This window comes from Notothenia coriiceps, unplaced genomic scaffold (genome assembly GCF_000735185.1).
Source record: "Notothenia coriiceps isolate Sejong01 unplaced genomic scaffold, NC01 NC01_scaffold00037246, whole genome shotgun sequence".
NCBI lineage: Eukaryota > Metazoa > Chordata > Actinopteri > Perciformes > Nototheniidae > Notothenia > Notothenia coriiceps.
The window spans coordinates 19,655,179-19,678,739 of NW_011369947.1; the positions used below are offsets into that span (position 1 = coordinate 19,655,179).

The following is a 23,561-nucleotide window of genomic DNA, read 5'->3' on the forward strand; positions in this document are numbered from 1 at the left end:
CACCCTTTTCAACCCGGTTACACTTTCCATTTGCCCTGTACGATGGGCGCTGTAGTGATGAAAGTGGGGGATGTTGGCTTAGCAGGCGCCCGCAGCTCACAGCCAAAGTGAGAGAGATAGAGAGAGGGGATACCGCGGGGATACAGTGGTACCGGCGGGGATTGTTGTTAGCTTCTGCTGCGCTAACGGACATAANGATGGGCGCTGTAGTGATGAAAGTGGGGGATGTTGGCTTAGCAGGCGCCCGCAGCTCACAGCCAAAGTGAGAGAGATAGAGAGAGGGGATACCGCGGGGATACCGCGGGGATACCACGGGGATACCGTGGTACCGGCGGGGATTGTTGTTAGCTTCTGCTGCGCTAACGGACATAAGAAGCTGTTTCTACAATAATGTGGAGGGAGAGTTCTGTCCTGTCACTTTGAGGCTCTGAGAGGCTCAGTGAGCTAAAGGACTCTGAGGGTTTGGATAGTTCACTTTAGTCTATCTCTAAGTTATCTCAGTGAGTCTCAAACGTTTTGATCACAATTTATGTAAACAAATATTTCCAAGGCACACCTTTTATAATTATTAGAATAAATAAAAACAGGTTTGAAATCATTCCAATGTATACTATAGGACAGTAAACCAAAAATATCGTTTAAAACTGGAGAGATTTAAAAATATAAAAAAATATAAACACAAATAAAATAAGTTACATTTATTTGTTATTGGCTATGGTAAGTTATTGGAAATGTTCACATACTTATTTGATTAATAAAATGCAAACCGATCTGTTGTACCCTCTAGATCAGTCTAGTAATTGGGCGCTCAAAGTGCACCAGATTGAAGCATTTGACTTTAAAATGTTAAAAAAATCTTCCCGGGGGGGCACCCCCGGACCCACCTAGAGGTTGTGAAGTCCACCCCTCCAATTAAAACATGTTATAATACTAAATACATTTGAAGCCTTGTTATATAAGCTGTCCACCATGTCAATATGTTTCTCTTTTTGTAGTGTATTGGTCTTTTGTAGAGGTTTTTCATTGCCAGCTAAAATCTTGCCTATAGCACATTGGTCAGAACCAGCCCTGGTGTCATCCCCACAGCACCCCCCATTTGAAACATGTTCCCACGGCTATGGGTGTGAGAAAGGCCTGAGGAAGGATACATCCAGCATGGTGATCATCAGTCTGCACGTCTCCAGGCAGAACGCTGCAGAAAGAAAAGTCAAAACTCAGAAATGTAAAAATATGATCCAGAATTCAGTGGGAAAGTGCATCGATGCCAACACTGAGACAATGTAAAAGGGTTAGCTTAGTAGGCAGCGAGAACTTTGATAAGATCACTTTTTAAACATGACATCTCTCCCTAAGTAAGGATCATTTCAAAGATAAAGTGAATAGATTGTATATTTAGGTATAAAAGAAAAAGAAACGCATGCATTCAATAATTTAACACTCTGCCTTTTAAATATTAAAGTCTTAATTAAAAAAAAAAACACTATGCCATTAAAGTGCAATTGTCTGACAACAGAAACATATATTAATGTCAGTGACAGACATCGGCTCTGTTGTGATTGGTCAACCGCTTAGAGATGTCCCCCCCCTTAGCCAATCAGGTGCAATGTGTTGAAGCGCCAGCCAATAGGAGCGTGAGTGTTCCAAACTGAATGTTTTATAATGCTCCCTCATGTCTTCAAACATTTAATTAATTGAATTTACAGATCGTTATAAAAACCATAGCCACGATATACTATTATATAAACCATGATATAAGATTTTCAGTCACGAAGAAGAGCCCTAATGTTCAGGAAGGTGGATTCGTCTTTTATGTTAATATAGTGTTCTTAAAATAGTTCTCTATCTGTGTTTTGAATTCTTGTTTAACTTTCATGTGTGCGCCACGACACCAAGTCAAATTCCTCGTACGTCTCAACCTACCTGCTGATAAATCTGTTTCTGATTCTGAATGATGCCTTCAATGCCACATGTGGGCAACTGTATACAATAGCATTATGATGAAATGTCCCGCATGGATATAATAATTATTAAAGATTAGATGTTCTTACGTTTGTAGGATCCAGCGATGCCGGACTGTGTGAGGCAGCGCTGCAGCTCGTCTGCTGAGATCTGTCCGTCCTGTCGTAAATTCATAAGGAAAAGAAATACACAGTGAATAACAATCGACAGAGATAAGAGAAACTTCAATGGTTGCTATGATACCAATGATGTTCAGAGGCACTGTGGGGGGGGGTACCTGTCCAGCTACAGCTGTGAAATATCCGTAGATTGGATCCTGCTGCAGAGACGAAGACACAGAGAGAAGAAAGTGTTGGGGATCAGGAAGCACTTCATTGGTTTCTTATTATCTCATTAGCTCTGAAGTGGAAACCCCTGAAGACACATTATAGAATACAGACCTCCATGTTTCTCTCTTTTTAAGCTGAATAACGTTTTTGAAAAGCGTCTTGAATCAGCTGGAACAAGCATCGCCACACAGAGGAATAAACGGGGCAGTTTTTCTTTTAAAAAAAGTCTGAAAATGTCAAAGAAATGTCTGAAAATTACATGAATTGTTTCTGGATTTACGTGAACAGCATATTGGGGAATATGTTAATAATGTCCAAAAAGGAGTGTTTATATTTGTACAGTTTGGTATTAGTGCTTTTACTGAAGAAAGGGATCTTGTTCCGCTGGTGGTTAACGAGAAACTTTTCGAGACTCACAATGCCTCAAAGAAAGAGTGTTTGAACATCTGACTGTTAAATAAAGCAACTTTAAATGAGGAAACTACGTGCAGGAAGTTCATCGTTCTTCTGTAATCATGATTTTAAATCTTTCCTGTTGACTAATTTGTCAGTTTGTGCAGCCTTTGAGTCATTTACCTTTTTTAAAACATATTCAATGATTTCATATTTACTGCTTATCCTTTGAATAATCTCGAGGTTTAGACTTAGTAAAACTTAGACTTCAGTAAAAGTACTCGGATCTTGCTCTTGAGTAAAAGTAGAAGTACTCAGATCTTGTACTTGAGTAAAAGTAGAAGTACTCAGATCTTGTACTTGAGTAAAAGTAAAATAAAACAATAAATATTAATTTTAATAATAGGAATTTTGTTTTTGATTGCATGACTTTTAGTGATAAAGGAGCAATTTTTAAAATATGGAAGCAATTAAAGAGCACTTAATGTAGTATTTTAATATCCTTGTAGTATATATAAAATAATAATAATAATAATATAAATTTAAACAAATATTTGATTGCATGACTTTTAGTAGTATTTCTTCCACCATTGCTAACATGTGGAAGCAATAAAAAAAAAAGCCTTTTATTTTAAGTGCAGGCTACTCAACAGCATATTCTATATACAGTATATATATATATATATATCTATGTATGCACTTTCCCCCCACCGTTAACTGATACCAGGTATAACCTTTAAAACAGGTGGAGCATCATCAACAGCTTTAATGTCAAATTAACAGGTATTTTCGTCTATTTTTGTCAACTCGAGCCACTTCCGGGCTGTCCCTGGACAGCGGGCACATATTCTGCTTTAATCCCGATAACACATCACATTGTAACGCTTTCTTACCGCCATGCCCCCGGGTGGTGCTCCGTATCCTGGGAAAGCCATACTTCAATATAGAGTAAAAAACAGATAACAGGAAAAAACAGTGAGAAAATGCTCGGTTTCTGCTCCTTCACTTCAGAGGGTGTGTCTGCAGAAACACACACACCAAAAACTGAGAGTATTTTAGAAGAGCCTGGCGCATTAAAAGCGTGGTTTTAAGCAAATATATGGCGTAAACCGATAAGTAATCCAACCGGGCGAGGTGCGACAGAAAGAATGTGAAGATGGTTGGTGATTAAATGTCCTGTTTCCTCACCACTGGAAGCCGATTAGCTGTGGATGACCATGTGACCTCTGGACGACCAATCAGAGCACAGTGCTGGCTACAAAAGCGTTTTACAACAATGAAAACACTGATCAGCAGTATGCAGACACAGTAGGCTATTCAGATACTTTACTTCAATACAAGTACTATTGCCACATTGGACTTTGATTAAAGGAGATGTCTTATATTACAAATGTTAGATCTGTAAAGTATGTGTTGACGGTTCTGCTGTGTAAGTGGCCGTGTCATACCTGACCTTTGCCTCACCTACCTCTAATTTACCATTGATAAAAAGATGCTAAATTGTAGTGATGGCGAGATGAAGCCTTATGAAGCTTTGAAGCTTTCCAGCCAATTGGTTCGCAAAAGGATTCATCTCATGAGGCTTCATCATGGGCTTCATTTGAACACAAACCCCCCTATTGGTCAAAGTGTGTAAAACAGGCAGATTGGACATCTGAAAAGTGTGCTCTATCTCATACCGAGTTGCCAATGAGTAAAGCCTTAGAATAACTCTAAACAACAAACATAAAATCATATTTTCATGTTAACAATATTGTATTTATTCCACTTTAATGATTGTGATTGAAAAGCCTAAGGAGGCTGGTAAACATTGCAAAGAGGGATTTGTATTCCTTAATAATATTCGTAAACTTAACCATGTTGTAGCCTGAGAAAGGCTAAACCATATCAAAGAATACATTTATTAACTACATTATCTCATTTAGCTGTACTTTTTTAAACAAAAAAAAAGACGTAGGCCTATTGACCAGTCGTTGAACCAGGGACCTTGCGGTTGACAGTCAACTGCTTTCCGGCTGAGCCACAGCACGTACACTAATACTTTCTGAAAACACTGCACTATATTTAGTCCTGTATTTATTCATTTATTTTTGTGTTCCTACATTTATTTATGCTTTTATTTATTTATACGTATGACATGTTCCGACCTCTATAAGTGAGGGTCTGAGCCCTCTTAATTCTATCGTGTCAGCACCGGGCCCGGGTACAGGAGGGGTAATATCGTTCTTATTATACATCCATATGAGCGTTGTGGTTCAACGGTTCAACCGATCTGAATCGCTTTCTGAAGCAGTCACGTGGTATCGACAGGCAGCGAGGCTTCGTTTGTCATCGGTGACGTCACTGGCCCAAAACGATACAAGCCTCGATATAAGGTTCAGAAAAAGCTTCGGGGATTACTCCTCGGCGCAATACGTAACATCACTAGTTGTAGCCTGAGAAAGGCTAAACCATATCAAAGAATACATTTATTAACTACATTATCTAATTTAGCTGTAGCTTTTATAAACAAAACAAAAAAAGACGTATTGACCAGGGACCCTGCGGTCATGAGTCAATTGCTTTCCAGCTGAGCCACAGCACACTCACTGAATTTATCTGAAAACACTGCACCCTATTTTTTCCTGTATTTATTCATTTATTTATTCATTGATGTTTTTATTCCTACTTTTATTTATTTATACTTAAAACATATTCCGACCTCTATATAAGTGAGGGTCTGAGCTCTCTTAATTCTATCGTGTCAGCACCGGGCCCGGGTACAGGAGGGGTAATATTGTTCTTATTATACATCCATATGAGCGTTGTGGTTCAATGGTTCAACCGATCTGAATTGCTTTCTGAAGCAGTCACGTGGTATTGACAGGCAGCGAGGCTTCGTTTGTCATCGGTAACGTCACTGGCCCAAAACGATACAAGCCTCGATATAAGGTTCAGAAAAAGCTTTGGGGATTACTCCTCGGCGCAATACGTAACATCACTAGTTGTAGCCTGAGAAAGGCTAAACCATATCAAAGAATACATTTATTAACTACATTATCTAATTTAGCTGTAGCTTTTATAAACAAAACAAAAAAGACGTATTGACCAGGGACCCTGCGGTCATGAGTCAATTGCTTTCCAGCTGAGCCACAGCACACTCACTGAATTTATCTGAAAAACTCATGACCGCAGGGTCCCTGGTCAATACGTCTTTTTTGTTTTGTTTATNCCTATCGGATAAGTCACTAGCACATCCCCCACTCCCCCCGTTGACAATTTACTAGTGGTACCGAAGTGGGCCGGTCGAGAGTCCCGGGCTGATTTTTAGTCCCAGTCCACCACTGGCTACATGACCGTATGATCGCCCATATTGACGCACCTAATTCTTAAATTTCTAACAGATACAAAATAAACCGATCCTTCAGCCTCATATGAGCTCTCAGACACGTTCAAAATTAAACTGTCATCGCTGTCTGAGCTTGCTGCTGTGTGCGCCATCGTGCGTTTACATGCAGATGCTGGGATCCTGAACGGTGCAGCTGGAGCGCTGTGCCCGCATTGACGTCACCCATAATTTGGCGGGACTTGAAGAATCCCCGAGAAGATCCAGGAAATGGTCAACATTGAAGGGCAGATTAATGGTTATCAAAGTACAAATATCCAAAATCAGTTCAGTAACGGTTTTCAAGTGGACAATATTTACTCAAATTGATGGGTTTGGATGATGGGGGGAAATCGTGTCACAGGCTCTTTAAAGTCACAGGCTCCTCGAAAAATGCAACATAAAACAAATAAAAAATACTGTTTATTGTAATAATCAGAAAGCGATTCAGATCGGTTGAACCGTTGAACCACAACGCTCATATGGATGTAATAAGAACGATATTACCCCTCCTGTACCCGGGCCCGGTGCTGACACGATAGAATTAAGAGAGCTCAGACCCTCACTTATATAGAGGTCGGAANGTCTTGTATGTCTTCCATTTTCTAATAATTTCACCCACAGTTGATTTCTTCACACCAAGCTGCTTACCTATTGCAGATTCAGTCTTCCCAGCCTGGTGCTGGTCTACAATTTTGTTTCTGGTGTCCTTTGACAGCTCTTTGGTCTTGGCCATAGTGGAGTTTGGAGTGTGACTGTTTGAGGTTGTGGACAGGTGTCTTTTATACTGATAACGAGTTCAAACAGGTGCCATTAATACAGTTAACAAGTGGAGGACAGAGGAGGCTCTTAAAGAAGAAGTTACAGGTCTGTGAGAGCCAGAAATCTTGTTTGTTTGTAGGTGACCAAATACTTATTTTCCACCATAATTTGCAAATAAATTCTTTAAAAATCAGACAATGTGATTTTCTGGATTTGTTTTTTCTCATTTTGTCTCTCATAGTTGAGGTATACCTAGGATGAAAATTACAGGCCTCATCTTTTTAAGTGGGAGAACTTGACTGACTAAATACTTTTTTGCCCCACTGTACATGCAAAATAAACGAAATAACCCACTGCAGGAAAGAGAAAACTCCCAAAAGAAAAATAGGGCCACTTTTTTTTTTTCAATCAACTCATCAGTCAATTGTGCAATAAACTTGGCTCCAGATGAGTTTGTATTGTTTTGGCAATGTTTTATTTTAAACATTGAAACAAATCCTGCTATAGTTTTGTGTTCTCACATTCTTGGTCTGAGCTGGGTTTGAGGATCATGTGTTTAATCCTCATTCCACAAATGTTGATATGAAAGGACCTTTTTTTACTTTCATACCTTTTTGATTCACTTTAATAAAAGAGCAAATGATGACTAATAATATGGTATTAAAAAGCAGACTATTAGTATCAGTAATTTGTGAAAGAACCATCAAAGCTCTTTTCTGAGCCAGAAAGCAAGTTGTGTGTTTGTCCGTTGGGCTTAAAGTTTCCAGTAACAAAGGAGACTTAAATCCGTCCATCCTTAATGAAATTAATGAGGCCAGCCTTTTGAATGTGGAACAAAAACAACATTATGAATCACTTAGAGATTTCCATCCTTGGCCTGTCAGCGATCTGGCTTAGCGATGAATCAGACGGAGCACCTGCACACTCGGCCGTTTGTAAGCCTGGAACAGCGTGCCGCCTCTTTGATGTCACTTGAACGGGGATGAAATGGTTTCTGCAACCACAAACAAAACCTCCCTCAGTACACGAACCCAAATACTTAGTCTCAAGGCGGACAGTTGGCCCTGGAAAGGAGAGAAGCAGCCATCACACAGCTCGAGGTTTGCTTTCTTAAACCTGGAGGCAAGCATGAAATAACTGTCTTCATCAAGAGATGCTCAAGTGAGCTTCTAGAAAAGGACATTTAAGCTTAGCTTTATATCCATAATATCGGAGGTAATAAAATGTATATCATTAAAAAGCATAAAGGACTCCTGGTTTTAAAATAAATCATTATATTGCTGTGAGGAAAAGATCCACATGATTTCATCGAGTCTCATCTTCTAGCCTTTTTATTTCCTCTGTTAAGGAATAAGTCTTTAAACACGTAAAGCAGTTAGCATTTGACCACTTCCTGTTCCCTCGTCTCAAAGTCAGGCAGCAGCTTGAAAAGTATGCTCAAATGAAGATGTCTTGATTTTATGAATGACTTCCAGTGGGCTCACCATACAGATCTTGTGGTATACTGTAGAGACGCAGCCCTTATGGAAAACAGGCCAAGCTATTTCAGCTGCATAGAGCATATTTAACAGTATTGCTGAATGTAGGAAACAAGTAGGTATAGGGAAGTTACGATTAGTTAGAAAGCCTTTTCTGTTCCCTTTGATACAGTTACTGCAAGTGGATGGTGAGCTCAAGGAAAAAGCAAACTCAGTTGGTTTTTGCCAATTTGCTGATTTTGTTATTTATTCTGTGTGTTCTATTTGTTTGTTTAAAATGAAAGACAATGATATAGCGATACAACAAACTGTGTAGCTCCAGTAAGAACATATTTGCTTTAGGATTTTTTTCCAACTTAATTTTTGTTGTAGATAGAAATGGTTGAAGTAATTATTTTTGTATTAAGTTACCAGGAATAGTGCACATTAATGAACATGTCAGTTTCTGAATCAATCAATGTGCCAGAACTAGCTAATGAGCTCATTTCCATCTTTAGCCCATGGGCAGGTTTTTTACAAATGAATTGCCTGATGTTATCAATACAATGTTATTGCAAGCACTGCAGTACAATACGGTATGATTTGAAACAATACAGTACTATAACATTCACATAAGTTAAGCTGAAATAAACATATACGTTTAAACAATGAGAGTATGTAACAGCAGTGTCGGATATGAGGTAATTCAGTCCTTAAAATCCAGTTTTAGATGCCTGCATTCCTTTTTATCCACTGTTGTTTTTCCTCCATCGCTGCATATCTTCCATTCCCTGTAGTGACTGCTAATATCAAAGCTACAGTTCAGCCTGCAGCGATAGGCAGATCCTGTCAGAATGGGATCAGTCACTGAAGCTGTACCGGTTGCACTTGCCTTACATGAAACAACACACATGTGCTGCATACAGGCAGAGACCCTGCCATCTGACTGATACTGGGGTAATTCTTAGTTTGTCTCCAAACCTCTGCAGTGAGAAGGAGAAGACACATGTTACATCTGCCATCTACAGGCGGATATAAGTACAGCAAATGAACCCTGAGAAAAAAAATCTTCCTTTGTGTCAAATGTGTTTGAAAATAAGCTGTTAACAGGATGAAATGCACATAGATATATTTTCTATGTCTTAGTTGTATCATGATATGCTTCAAATATTAATAATGGATCTTTAAAACCTGGATTTGTTTTTTCATCTAAATAATAATAATAATAATAATACACTTTATTTGTATAGTACCATTTCATGCACAAAGCGCTTTACAGAACAAGAAAACAAATAAAACATGACAACAATATTAAAATAAATACAGGACAAGATAAAACATCTAATAGGTTAAAATTAAAAAATTTAAAAAATTAAAAATGTAAAATAAAAGCGAAACACAATAAAACATGGACTATGATACCAGTGAGAATTGAAATGTAACCCAAATTAAAAGCCATATTAAAAAGATAGGTTTTTAATTTGCTTTTATTTTATGCTAAATTATGAATGTTTTGTTTTTTGTTCTAAAGGAAGAAGAAGGAGATGAAGTGATGTCCACAGCTGCAGCGTCATCCAGTCACAGGTTCCCCCCTGGTGCTTATCCGCAGAACTACAACTCACGCTATGCCGACAACACCTACAGTGGTCTTATTCTGAGAGACGCTCACGAGGAGAACCCAGAGAGCATCCTGGACGACCACGTGCAGCGGGTCATGAAGACCCCCGGCTGCCAGTCCCCCGGCACAGGACGCCACTCTCCCAAGTCACGCTCACCGGACGGTGTCCCAGGGGGAAAAGGGGCGGGACTTGGAATGGCGCAGGGGAAACATCCGTCCAGGCACGGCGTCAAGGGAGACCACCTGTACCACCACAAACACATGCACCACATCCACCACGCTGCCGTCGGGAAGCCCAGGGAGCAGGTGGAGGCTGAGGCGGCCATGCGCGTCCATGGCAACCTCCCCTGGGGCGCAGAGACGGGGCATTATGGTTCCAAGTCTCGCAGCTACGCAGACGGCATGGGATCCAACCCCGTGGATCACACAGGGTATAGGTAAGAAATACTTTCCTCTTTTTTGGTAATGCTCCCAAATTGCCTTTTTTTGCCACTAACAAGTTGTTTATTTTTCAGTAGCAAAGGTGGCCCACAGTGTAAAAGGGCGTTGAAGAAGGGTGACGAAGTGCGGCCTTATGACGGGCCAGCGCCTCCAGAGGAGATGGAGAAAAATCAGAAGATCCTCTTGTGGCTGATGGAAGGACAGAAGGAAATGGTTCAATATAAGAGGAGCCCATACGGGTCAGTGAGGACACTTAACATAGTGCCACCTCCTTTTTGTTAAAGGGGCCCAATTATGCTCATTTTTCATATTTGTATTTTGTGCCATGTTTCCAGTCTTTAACCCTTTGGAGTCCTGGGCTAATTTGGCCGTTTTCGCATACTTTTGATTTGTCTTACTAAACCCCATTAAGAAATCTTCGGCATGTCAATGTTTGGTATCTTTTTTTTTAAGGACAACCTCACCTATATAACCTGATAGTTATTTCTTTCATTTTGAGATACTATATGAACATTTTGGACCCAAAATCACAAAAAAACGTATAAACAGATTTTGAAAATGATATTATTTTTCATATAGGTAACACAAACATACACAACGAAACCGTTTGAAAGCTGGAAACATATACATGGGATGTCACTATGATAATGTGAAAGTTTGATTGAGGTAGCATGAACCTATATACACATTTTATGAACAAATAACAGGTGTATCCATAGGCTTTTTTTCTAATTTCTCAAGTTCTGTCAACAGTAGGCACAACAAAACATTTAAAAGCTTAAATAATGTACATGGGATTTCATTCTGATAAGGCAAAAGTGTTGTTATAAATATAATACAAATATATATATAGGCCTATATACACATTATGTACAAAAATCTGTTTTTTCTGTCTTTATCTGTGCCACGCTTCAAAGCAGTTTCTGTCAACGACACAGTGTTTGGGTGAGAAACTCCCTCTGGAGGGAACTTTGGGATTTCAGCCATTGCAGACCAAGCACAAAACCCTATATATCACACTACAGGAAAGGGATAACCCCCAAAAAGCGTAATAGGGCCCCTTTAAGAGTTGTTCGCAGTAAAGATGCACCCACTGCAGTGTCCTTGGGCGATTTGGGTTGGGATTAGACTGATATCTCTAGTTAATAGTAAGCTTTAACGTAGGCTTTTGATTATTCAAAGAGTCATATCTTTATATTTCAGGAGTACCACTGGGTCCAAGAGGACGTCAGGCCATGAGGCCCAGCAGCGGAACAATGTACAGCCGTCCCACCCTTTCATCCAGGACCCCACCATGCCCCCAAACCCCGCTCCCAGCCCCCTCATCCAGCTGGAGGAGGTGTGCAGGCGGCTTGAGGAGGAGAAGATTCAGTCAGGAACTGTCCAACCCAAGCAAAGGTCAGTGGACGCACATGTCCCGTTATTACTGTCCGCTTTTCAACAGAGGAAGGGGGATGTATCTATCCTTCTTTTCTTTTAGCCAAATGAAAGTTACCCTCTCTAGCCGTTATGCTCTTGAGACCGGTCTGTGTCTAACTCCTGGTTGTTTGGTCCCCAGGTATGTGATGGAGGTGATCCAGAGGGGCCGCACCGCCGTCAGGCCGGCTCTGTTCCCCCCGCTCAGCGTGGTGCCCGCCGTCTCTGACAGCGAGCTCTCCCAGCCAGAGTACGTCCTTTTCCCACAATCCCCCACCCCCTCATGGGTCATCACCTGCCGTTCCCATCACTGTTAGTGAATCACCCAGGAGTGTGTGCTTTTGTAGAGCTACAAAAAGAGATGTTTAGAAATCAGCTACCCTAATCCTCTGTGTGCTGTTATGTGATGTCATCATGTTGTGTCCCATACTCTATCCTTGAGTTGGTTGTTTGTTTTGTTCGTTGATTTAGATTTACAGAGGTTAAAATCCATCTATTAGCATCTGTAAGGAAATGTTTTTTTCAGTGTCCTTTAGAGAAACTGAATTATTCCTCCGCTCTGTCTTTAATATCTCGGATCACACTTGATGGTAGAAAACTCAGATCCCATGCTGCTTATTTCCCATAAGCACCAGAGAGGAGGTAGAACAGATTTTGGTGTTCTTCCAGAGGCAGGAGTATCGGGGCGAGAGTCTGCCCTTTCTGTTTGATGTGTTACTGGCCTCTCTGTGGGTGCTTAACACATGGAGGGAAGCAGGGACACTGTGCAAGGCAGATGATGTTGCACTGGGGTTCAGAGCAGCAAGGGATAATGGACAGGAAGAGAATTGTGTTGTTTCCCTCAGAATGGATTATTGGAGGACATTTGCTGAAGTAGAAAGCTAGAGGATGTTAGTCCACATGGTTTTTCTCCTCACTCAATAAGTGGATATTTGCAAAAAGACACACACTTATAATATAAGGCAGTGTTTCCGCCAGACCAGGGCTGAGAGGGCGTCCACCCCGAGATTTTGACTTGAGCCGTCCCTTATAGATACTGTCTTTTTATGTTAGTGAGCCGGATCATTTGGCTCGGCTCTCTGAGCTCCGGCTTTTTCGGCTTCCAAACAGCTCTTCATGTTACCACAGTTTACCACGGAGCCTCAGTTTCTCCGCTGCGAGGATCTGGTGCTCGCAGCTCACGCGCGTGCTCCACTAGCACCCCCCGCTCAGCACGTCCAAATCGGGCACGTTCCGTGTTGTCCTGTAGCAGGCACCTTCGTTGTCGGGGAAACAATCTTCAATACTCCGAAAAGAATCCCACCAGACTCCTTTGCCCCTCCAACAGAGAGATGTCCTTGTCCTTTTTCCTTTTCGTCATTTCAAGCGATAAAAACTCTCGAATTATTAATATTTTTGGACGCCCTCGGCTCGCGTTCAGGGCGTCCCGAGCTGAATAAGGGCGTCAAATGGCACATATCCCAAATTGAAAACAGAGAACAAGAAATTAAATTCATGTCAAACCTTTTTCAATCATGCAGCATAAAAACATGATATAACAGTTCAAGGAACACAAGGGGATAAACAATACAATAAATGTATTTTATTTGTATTTAAGTATTGCTTTGATACTGTAGTTTTCATTTGTTATCATAGGCTACTTTGAGCTAGTGTTAGGAAGTGAAAGAGGTCCTTATTCCCTCTTTCTTATATATTTGTTATTGTTCTGAAAGCATCACTTTCATACGCCTGGAGTTTTGTGAAAAAAGAGAGAAGCTTGGTTCTTATAACAACTGATCATATAACTATTAATGTCCCTGCAATGTTAGCTACATCCCAGGGACAAAAACAGAGGCTGTTATGTGGTTGTTCAAGTTTGTACAAAAGATATCGGGCAAAAACATCTGAGATTATGAAGGATGAGATTACTGTTGTTGTGCTGCATGCCACACCCACTCAGGAAGCCATGAACACCAGAGGACACCATCACTCCACTGCCGTCTGCCTGTCTGTGGTTGAGACACCTCTATTAAAGCACACTTTATTGTGAACACTTTTCATCTGATTGTTTTTCTCACAAAATAGAAAACAACAACATTTGTCAGTGTGAAATGTTTTCTTTTCTTTTCTACCTCCACTTTGGCTGATGTGTCCTTTTCACCTGAACATCCTGTTGTTTCAGTGATTGTTTGCTTCTTGTTTAACTTATCATTTCTGTGTTCTGCAATTATAAGCTGTCCTTAGAGAGCCCTCAGTGTTGTTTCCCTCCGAACGGATTATTGGACGACATTTGCTGAAGCAGAAAGCTACAGGATGTTAGCCCACATTGTTTCTCTCCTCACTCACTAACTGGAATTGCACATATTGATTAGAAAGTTTGATCTTTAAAGAAGCAGCTTTTGGAATCACCACAGCCTTTTTAAATTAGGTACACGAATCAGAAAGTGAAGAACTAACTAAAGTGCTTGTCAGGAAATGATCGTGACTCAACACAATTTGCTAGGGTCCTTTTTATTTCAAAAATAATTGTTCTCCATTCATTTGAAGTGTGGACTTAAATAATATGATATTTTCTAAATATGCTCCTATTTATTTCCATGTGCAGACACAAAGCCACTAAGAAGCATCCCTGTGAGAACACGACTGTGGCGTATTACTTCTGTGAGGAGCTGATACCCTACAGGACGTCTGTCAAAGGGAGGGTGGTCACACTGGGCCAGTTCAAAGAACTGCTGACGAAGAAAGGAAACTACAGGTGAGATTTAATCACTGCAGTTTGATACCTGTGGATATAGCTTGAGACATTAAACACAACTGTTTTGTAAGTAAGACTTAATTAAAATGGCATAACATAAATATAACACGACGTGCTTTGAGACACCAATAGTTCTTAAAGAGCATCTTGCAGGTTTTTTTTTTTTCTACATTTGTGCTTAAACTTGCTTGAAAATTACAATTAAAAAAAGTGAATGTAGGATTTCATATGTTTTACGAGACATAAGGGCAGGAATTCAGAGGGAAAGAAGCAATTTTGAGCTCTGCTCTTAAAAACGGCTTTTTTTTAAGGTCATACATCAAACGCGTCATATTACAACACAAAGGGTAAACATCTCCGGTCTCTGACCGTGGGTATAGTTAGTAGTTGCGTTGAGTTGAGCGGTTGTGTTTTAGTGAGCTGGTATTTTTTGGTAGTTTTACATTGTATTTCACCATTTGTAATCATGGTGCAGTATTGTGTTTGTGCAGGTTGCACAAATACCAGCCTGTCAGGACATTGAGTCCACAGTTTCCCTCACGGGAAAAGGACCGGAGCTAGCGTTCGTTCCTGGATGCGTTGTGCATCCACCTCCCTTCAGCACATACTTTCCTCAGCTTTATCAGGAAACCGTATTACATCTCTCTCCCCCCCCTTCGCTGCTCTCTCTTTCTCTCCCCTCCGGTAAGACATAGTGTGGAGTTGCATTAGGTAACGCTGTGGTGGCTGTACTGCTCCAGCCGTCTCCTTTGTGTTTGTTTGTTTCCCCCTGTCTGTGTTGTTTGTCTGTGCGTGGTGGCTGTCACTCCTGGCTCCCGGCTCAACCTCCACTCACCTGCTGCAATCAGCTGTGCACCCTCCCCGACTACACACCTGCTTTCCATCAAGCCATTTACAACGACATATCAACGGAGGCTCCACAACCTTTCTCCGCCAGATCGTCAAGTATCAGCCGTATCTCGCATCTCCCCTTCGGTCATTTGCATTAGGTAACGTGAGATACGGCTGATACTTGCGCATTAGTTTCTGTTAGGGGTGCACCGAATGGGAAATTTTTGGCCGAAACNGCTGTACTGCTCCAGCCGTCTCCTTTGTGTTTGTTTGTTTCCCCCTGTCTGTGTTGTTTGTGTGTGCGTGGTGGCTGTCACTCCTGGCTCCCGGCTCAACCTCCACTCACCTGCTGCAATCAGCTGTGCACCCTCCCCGACTACACACCTGCTTTCCATCAAGCCATTTACAACGGCATATCAACGGAGGCTCCACAACCTTTCTCCGTCGAATCGTCGAGTATCAGCCGTATCTCGCGTCAAGTATCAGCCGTATCTCGCGTCTCCCCTCCGGTACACAGCACCGTAGTGTGGAGTTGCATTAGGTAACGCGAGATACGGCTGATACTTGCGCATTAGTTTCTGTTATGGATCAGTATCAACAGTCCTGCCAGTAACGTTACTATATTATCAATGCTACTTTAGTTATAGCCTGATATATGATAGCTAACTTCACAATGTTGTGATGTGACGTTAGCTAACATTCTGTAGCTAACGCCGGTCACTCACCAAGATAGCTGCCCAGTTCTCCACTGGTTCTCCTCACACCACAGCTCAATTTCTCTCCGATGGCCGTTATTTCTTCTAATCCTTGGCTGCTCCTGGTCTCTTGGACGCCTAGCAGGCTCATAATTATAAGGTTGTGGTCCGTGATATGCATTTGAATATTCATGTTCAACTTCTTCTGTGTCTTCTGTGTCGAAACTAGCATTGGGATCCATGTTTATTAATGCGTTACACCGGCCGCTCTCCCCCTTGTGTCCCCCGTGTTACGTCACACGCGGGAGGTCACGTGCCGAGGCTTTTTTTATGCGGAAGTGAACATTTCTTACAAAAACAACGCCAGATGTCACTGTAGTGTATATTTCTGTATATGTTTTTGAAAATCTAGTGTATTCATCATTTTCCTACACATTTATTCACAGGTGTCTTTAACCTGGAAGTTGCTCTTTAAATCAGTCTTAGAGCTACAGTTATATAAGGGATGTATATGGGAAAGAATATGAATTCTAACATCAAAATGATTTATATAAAAGTGTTGTCTGTTGCTGACAGTGTTGTCAGGTTTGGCTCTCATTGCGTTTTCCATTTTTAAATAAATAATATTTTATAACAATCAAAACTAAGATGGTGAAGGCCAAACTCAAGTCTTAAAAACATTAGTATAATCCAATGTGTGGCGTCATGGTGGCTACATCTACTTCCTATATACCGTTTCTCCTTTTTACAAAAAAGACAATTTTTACAAAAAATATAAAAGGTTTGTGATCATCTTTAAGTCAATGCCATCAAATGTATAACTCTGGAAGGACTGTTCTGTAGTGCTGCCCTTAACTAAAGATGTTTCTAGTGGACCAATAGTCGTCAATTCTGGCGATTAGTCGACTAATCGTCGCACATATATGATATATTATGATTATTAATATTATTATTATTTATTGTTTCAGTTTTAAAGGCTGATAAATAACGTTGTTATTACAGCATGGTAAATTGTGCTTCATATAAAAGGAACCTTGAAATTACAATTGTACACAAAAGCGTATGAGAGTCACGGCGCACTGCACAGGCGGAGAGGTCCGCCCGCCAGTGGCAAAAACAGCTTCGTTAAGGACTCTCAATGTGTCGGAACAAGCATCGAGGACACACACACACACACACGGTGCATTTGAGTTAATTTATTTGATCCTTCTTATCTGAATATATCAACCCAATAAATACTGCAAAGAAAACAGGAACATTGATATACTAAATGACCTCCGCACATTACGCCCCTCACACATGGTTAGTAGCAGTCACAGCTGTTAACCTGGAGAACTTTGTTCCCCGTCTTCTTTCAGGTATTATTTCAAGAAGGTGAGCGACGAGTTTGACTGTGGGGTGGTGTTTGAAGAGGTACGTGAAGATGACGCTATCCTGCCCATCTTTGAGGAGAAGATCATCGGGAAAGTGGAAAAAATTGATTGACGTTCACGTCGAAGAGGAAGGATGAGGAACAATTGGAGGGTGAAGAGGAAGTGTTTTGGGATCGAAGGACCATGAGAAGAAAGTGACACAGGAAGTGGATGCAGAGTTGAAGAGCAGTGCAGTTTTGAGGCTTGGGGAGCACCACTGCAGTGACGTTGGACTAGAAGAAAAAGAAAAAAGACCTCATTCACTTCGTCGGAGTGTAATGTAGCATTGTAAAGTTTACTAGATGAAGAAGAACAAAAGTGCTACTAAAGCAACATATTTTTGATATGACGTATCAGAGGTTGCCCTTTCTAAAGTAACCACACTTGTCATTTTTATATGTATTGGTACCAGATGTGTACAGTTTGTGTTAAAAGATAACAACATTTTATATCTATTTAAGTATTTAAAATGCTCATTTTCAATCCTATTGAAGCAGGAGTGTGGCCCCTGTTGAAGACGATCAAATCCTTTTTTGGGATGACTTTTTGTTGTTTTATTCATGTTGTGCGTTTAATACTTCACTTTAATAATACTTATTTTCATTCAATCTGCACTTTCATTGTATTGTACACCACTGAATATGTCTCAAGGTAGGCTGCACCGTGAATTTCTAAAGCACCTACACGTGGCCAGAGAAATGGAAACCCCTGTAGAGTGCACTGCAATCCAGCCCTAGGTCCTAAAATAGTACTTTAACAAGATTAATGTAAGTCATGGCACTGCAGGAGAGCATTTATGATCACTTTTAAAGCTGTGAGTAGTGTTTTTATCCGTGACACCACCACAGAGTTGTAATTTATTGTTTTATTGGCTTGCATTCTGCCCAGGTTGTTTGCATTCTGCTGGTTCCTTGTTGTATGCTCCATAGGATTGTAGACATTAGCTATGTTTATGTACATGTGCGGCACTGTTGTTTACCCCAACTAAATTGAAGTTGTACGAGAATTGCCTAACAAATGAACACAGCAATGCAATAATACTGTGGGAAAAGGGGGAAAGTAGGTGAATATCTATGCAGGTTAGTTCCCCTGATCCAAAACGACACTGGCCCTTTACTTTAATAATTTATAATAATATTAAAAACAAGTTGAGGCTACACATTAAGACATTTAGGTTTTTAGAAGCCTGTTTTCCCAATTTTAAATGTGTTTTGATTATACTCTGTTCATTAATCAGACTGAATTTCAATTGGGTTGAGACCATCTTTTCTAAAATTCTAATTGAAGATTGTGAATAAGAAATACTACCTTTTTTACGAATTAAAATGAATAGTAAGTGCCAATGAATATTTGGAGGTACATTTTCTAGTTTTCTTTAAATTATTTCCAGTTAAACATTGAATTTTCTAAAGAACTCACCTCAGCTTTGGAGGTCGGTGTGTGTTCATGAAAGGGAAGCGTTCCAATCCACACACACTGGAGGTCCCGCCTCCTTGAACATGTCCAACAGGTCATATCACAGCGTTTGAATGAGAGGCCAGTGAATGTCATCAGAATACTATCAAACCTAGATCTAGTTGTCACATAAAGGCATATTTAACTACTATAAGTGCTACCTTTTTACAGTAGGTGTATAGGAGTGCTAATAGACACTGAAATGTTGCGTTTATTGTGTTTACATCAAGTATTTATTAGTTTTAGCTCCATGTGTGTGTTTATTTATGAGATCCCAGAGACTAACCCTCTTTTAATCACTGCTTTGTGTATGTATCAGTTCAGAAGGGGCTGATCTCTCATCTGTAGCCTTCTCTAGCTAATCGCGGCTATCGTGTGCCTAGCAGTAATGAATTGTTTTGTGCAAATGATCTACTGTTGATAGATCAGGTTACACCAAAGAGAAAAAAGTAGATGGTAGTTACCATAGGCACGCTCTTGAATTCTCACATTGATATTACCCCTTCATTTTGTGGCGGCACTTAGTTGTTATGTTTTATTTAAGCGTTTGCATGAAGATTCAGAATGTTTTTTTTTTTTCAATGAAATGAGTGTATTTCCTGATTCTACTTGTTACAAGGGACAAATCATAATCATTGCTGAAAAATGTCTCAGCATAATATATATTTCCTGTCCTTGCTATTTGGCACCATAAGTGAAACGTTTGCACTGGAATAGCAACTGAAATTGGACAAAAAATCAATCTGGAAAGCAGCATGACATTTAGTTTCAAGGTCTCCATGGATTTCGTAATTTTGCTGTAATGAAAGCCTTTAACTACAGATGCTGGACCTTGAAACCAGAGTGTGTGTGTGTGCGTGTGTGTCGTTGCACAGTGTATGGACGATCTTGTTTATTCAGAAGCTGTTTATCAATGCTGCCTTTTTTTTTAGATTCTTTACTTAAATCAGTTTAATATATACTGCGTTGTTAAATGATCCACTATTGAGTACAAAATCAAATGTAATACTATAAGTATTATCTTGATCTTTTTTTTTTTTTTAAATATAAAATCTGTGAAGTTTCTTACTGTGAAAGCCCCAAAGGTTATTATTTAAAATCAATTAATGTATATAATAAATGTCAGAGTGCCTTTACTACTATGCTAATGACATCTGCTGTGTGACTTTCACACATGTGGGGGCATAAATACTGGGATTTATTTGTATTTCTTGTTTAATGTTTGTCACATTTCCACCTTTTTCTCTGTAAATATGTACAACTTTGTCATCAGCCAGCAGCCCACTCACCCCCCTGGACCTGTTTCTGTTCATAGCATGGTTACCGTTTAAAAAGGTACCCGGACAATAAATACATGCAATAAACCAGAGCCTGACTTCTGAGTGTGATTGACCCAATCCTGCGTCGTCATTGGTCGGAAGATAACTTGCATCGTTATTTAATAGAATGTATTTTTTTAACCCTTATTATGCATAAGTGGGTCTTTTTTGACCCGGTGAGGTGGTTTTACTGAAGTATCTTTGTAATTACATTTTTGTATCATTTCATATACCAGCTATTCCTCAAAAAACATGTTTTGGATATCATGCAATTTTAAATTTACATTTTAAGAAATTGTAGTTTTTGTATTACTACCCCAAGCTTCGATAAGTGGGTCAAACATGACCCGCATGTATTTTCTATGGAACCCTATGGGTTAAACGTTTTTTTTTTCAAAATGTAAAAAAAATTTCTAAAATTATAAATAGTGAAAAATTACATATAAAATAGTTCTAGTGTGAACCAACATATAATACTAAAATATTATAAAAGTGATTTTTCTCAACCAAAATGACAAAGGCATAAAAACACACATTATCCTATACGGGTCCTTTTTGACCCACTTATGGAAGAGTGGGTCAAGTCACTCGTGCATCTAAGGGTTAAATCATCATTTAGCAACAATCACAGAATGCTACATAGAGAGCATCTGTTTTTAAAGCACAAGTGCAGTGCTACATCACAGACTGAAGATGGCGCTCTTAGTTTATTGGTAATATTTCATCATCTGTGTTCATCTCAGAGGTTCTTCCCCTGTAAACATACATCAAATATTAAACAGAATGAATAATGGATCAACGTTTATTCTAAATTTAAAAACTGAACTGAATAGCTTTTCCTACATTTTTAAACAAATTGATTCATTGTGAAACCCTGAATGAGCAGCAAAACATTAACACTCAAAACACTGCTGTCTCTGTTTGTTCGCACTATTTGTTTATATATTGGATAAATACCAATAATCACATTTTTGCTGCCCATCAGAAATTCTGCCGCTTTTACCTGACCTGCTAATCAACACTCATTCTAGGGAAATGTTCAATTCACAGGGTTTTATTGCAAATAAGGTTGATGCTATTATGTTGATTGTGCTTCTTCATATTCATGCCAGTGAAGCTCTCGATACAGCCTCATAATGGAGTAATGATTTATTTACTGGCTCAGATTAAAGTTGATGGATTATTGCACCCTGTGGGGGTAAATCAGAAACGTTAAAATTATGTTTTCTGAGCTAAATCAAAACCTTAGTGCATGCATGACAAGTCCATTTTTAGTCAAATAGAGCCAATCATATCATAAATTATAATATCAATCTGCCAATATAGAATTCCCAAGGAGCAGGAAGTGCGGGAGGCAAACATAAAATACTCCCGGTGAACAGGAAGGAACCTTGAACAAAGAGTGGGTGGCCATGAAAGAGAGAGAAATGCACAGAAAAACAATGATTGCCATAACAACTGTAGAAATATAAGAACAATGACGCAGTTGGCGTGAAGAAAAAAAGCTTTGATTGCCAAGGTAGTACCATGCATTTATTGAACATGACTGCATACAGACTTGAGCGGGTTGGGAGACTAGTGTGGGACTCCTACTATGAGCAAAACACGCAGACGGTTGTTTAAACTCTTTCTGTTGTTGTATTGTGCTTTTTTGTAGTTATGCATCTCTCATTGTGGTTGTTAAATGTTTTTCTGTTGCCATTTTGTCCTTTTATTGGGTCTCTTTGTTGTCATTTTTATAAGGAATGTAATGTTATACCAGGGCTGGTCCAATGCAAGCCTGAGCCAAACTATAAGCCTTATCATATGGTAAAGTCTGAAGCTTCTCTTTAATGTTGAGAGGGAGAGGAGACTGATAGCTGAAGGCTCTGGCTTCTACTTTACTTTTGGAGGAACCCTAAGTAACCCTGGATTCAATAAAAGCAGTGCTCTTTTGGGTTAATGAGCCCTTTAAGATAAGATCCATGCTTATTGCTTTGTAGGCGAGGAGAAGGGTTTTTAATTCTGTTTTGGATCTTAAAGGGAGCCAGTGCAAAGAAGGCGTACGATCTTATGTTTTTCCCAACAGCACTTGTAGAAAACCGCACGATACGACTACACTGCAGGGGGTTGCCACAGTAACACTGTGTGACTGCATCTACATGCTCAGTCCTGCTGTTCCTTATCATTACTTTTGATGAAATCATCTGAGCCACATGCTGAGCAACCTGTAGACACAATTGTCTTCACTTCCCTCTTCCTGAGTCATAAGCACATGAGTTTATGACCTTTATCTACTGAGGACTCATTTAGGATATAAAGAGTCTGCATCTTTTGTCTACAATGGATATATTAGTTTTATGGAATATGCTCTAACAAACACGAGGCTGATCAAGTGGCCTTTAGATGTAAGCCTTTTCCGTAACGTCCAGAGGTGTAAAGTAACTAACTACATTTACTAAAGTACAATCTGAGATACTTGTACTTTACTTGAGTATTTTCATGTTATGCTACGTTGTACTTCTATTCCACTACAATTCAGAGGTAAATCTTGTACTTTTACTCCACTACATTATGGAGTACCTTTAGTTACTTTACAGATGTGGATTTAATGATGTGAAATATAATCAACATTAAATAAAATAAACTTAGACTTTAGTTACAGCTGGAGTAAATTCAAGTCATTAAAACTAGCGGCACGTTTACCAGCTTTGATAACACTTTAATGCATCAATAATTATAATCAAAATACATAATACAGTATGGTGTTCTGAGATGGACCGATCTGCACAATGAGTATTTTACTTTTGGTACTTTACGTATATTGTGATGCCAATACTTTTGTACTTTTACTTAAGTAACATTTTGAATGCAGGACTTTTACTTTTAACAGAGTATTCCTACACTCGGGTACATCTAATTTGCTGGAGTAGAAGATCTGATTACTTCTCCAGCCTCTGATAAGGTCAGGTGAGTTTTCTCAATTAATTACATTCTTTTTAAAAGTTGTTTGTTTTTCATGATATATTTATATTTTCCTATTTATGACTTTACACGAGAGATCAAAGATGACTTTTTGGTTTAGAGTCTATTTCACAAATTGCCCTGTGTAATGTACAGCATCAACATTTCATAACTTGACTATTGAAATCAGAACCGAAAAACGAATTGTAATAGCCAGTGTAAACAAATTCCAACATTTCCATGTTGAAAAACCTAATAAAATCCAAAAATGTTGACCAGGGTCACATGGTGATAAAACAAATGTTGGAGCCACTCACAATTTTTGAACCTTGCTTTTGAACCATGAATTAAGTTTTTTCTTACTATATTGATTCAGATATGCATAGAGTTTGTGATCTGACACAGTTCTGACACATTCTGATCACATTTACAG

General features: G+C 39.6%; 2 protein-coding genes across 3 annotated transcripts; one reads left to right on the forward strand and one right to left on the reverse strand.

The window, feature by feature from the left end:
* Window positions 1–1,088: 1,088 nt before the first annotated feature.
* LOC104966033 (sorcin-like) lies at window positions 1,089–3,877 on the reverse strand. The gene is made up of 4 exons (XM_010795139.1): window positions 3,575–3,877; window positions 2,237–2,278; window positions 2,049–2,118; window positions 1,089–1,192 (listed from the first exon to the last, which is right to left on the reverse strand). Exons 1-4 carry the CDS (start codon window positions 3,614–3,616, stop codon window positions 1,116–1,118), a joined length of 231 nt encoding a protein of 76 aa, XP_010793441.1. The 5' UTR covers window positions 3,617–3,877; the 3' UTR covers window positions 1,089–1,115.
* Window positions 3,878–9,800: 5,923 nt separating this feature from the next.
* LOC104966034 (axin-1-like) lies at window positions 9,801–20,228 on the forward strand. Of its 2 annotated transcripts, none has more exons than XM_010795140.1 (6): window positions 9,801–10,319; window positions 10,398–10,562; window positions 11,527–11,721; window positions 11,882–11,989; window positions 14,324–14,473; window positions 17,358–20,228. In XM_010795140.1, the coding sequence occupies exons 1-6, from the start codon at window positions 9,817–9,819 to the stop codon at window positions 17,482–17,484; spliced, it is 1,248 nt and encodes a 415-aa protein (XP_010793442.1). In that variant the 5' UTR covers window positions 9,801–9,816; the 3' UTR covers window positions 17,485–20,228. The 2 variants fall into 2 exon arrangements, with proteins under 2 accessions (XP_010793442.1, XP_010793443.1); XM_010795141.1 differs by having other exon boundaries at window positions 10,401–10,562.
* The last annotated feature ends 3,333 nt before the right edge of the window (window positions 20,229–23,561 follow it).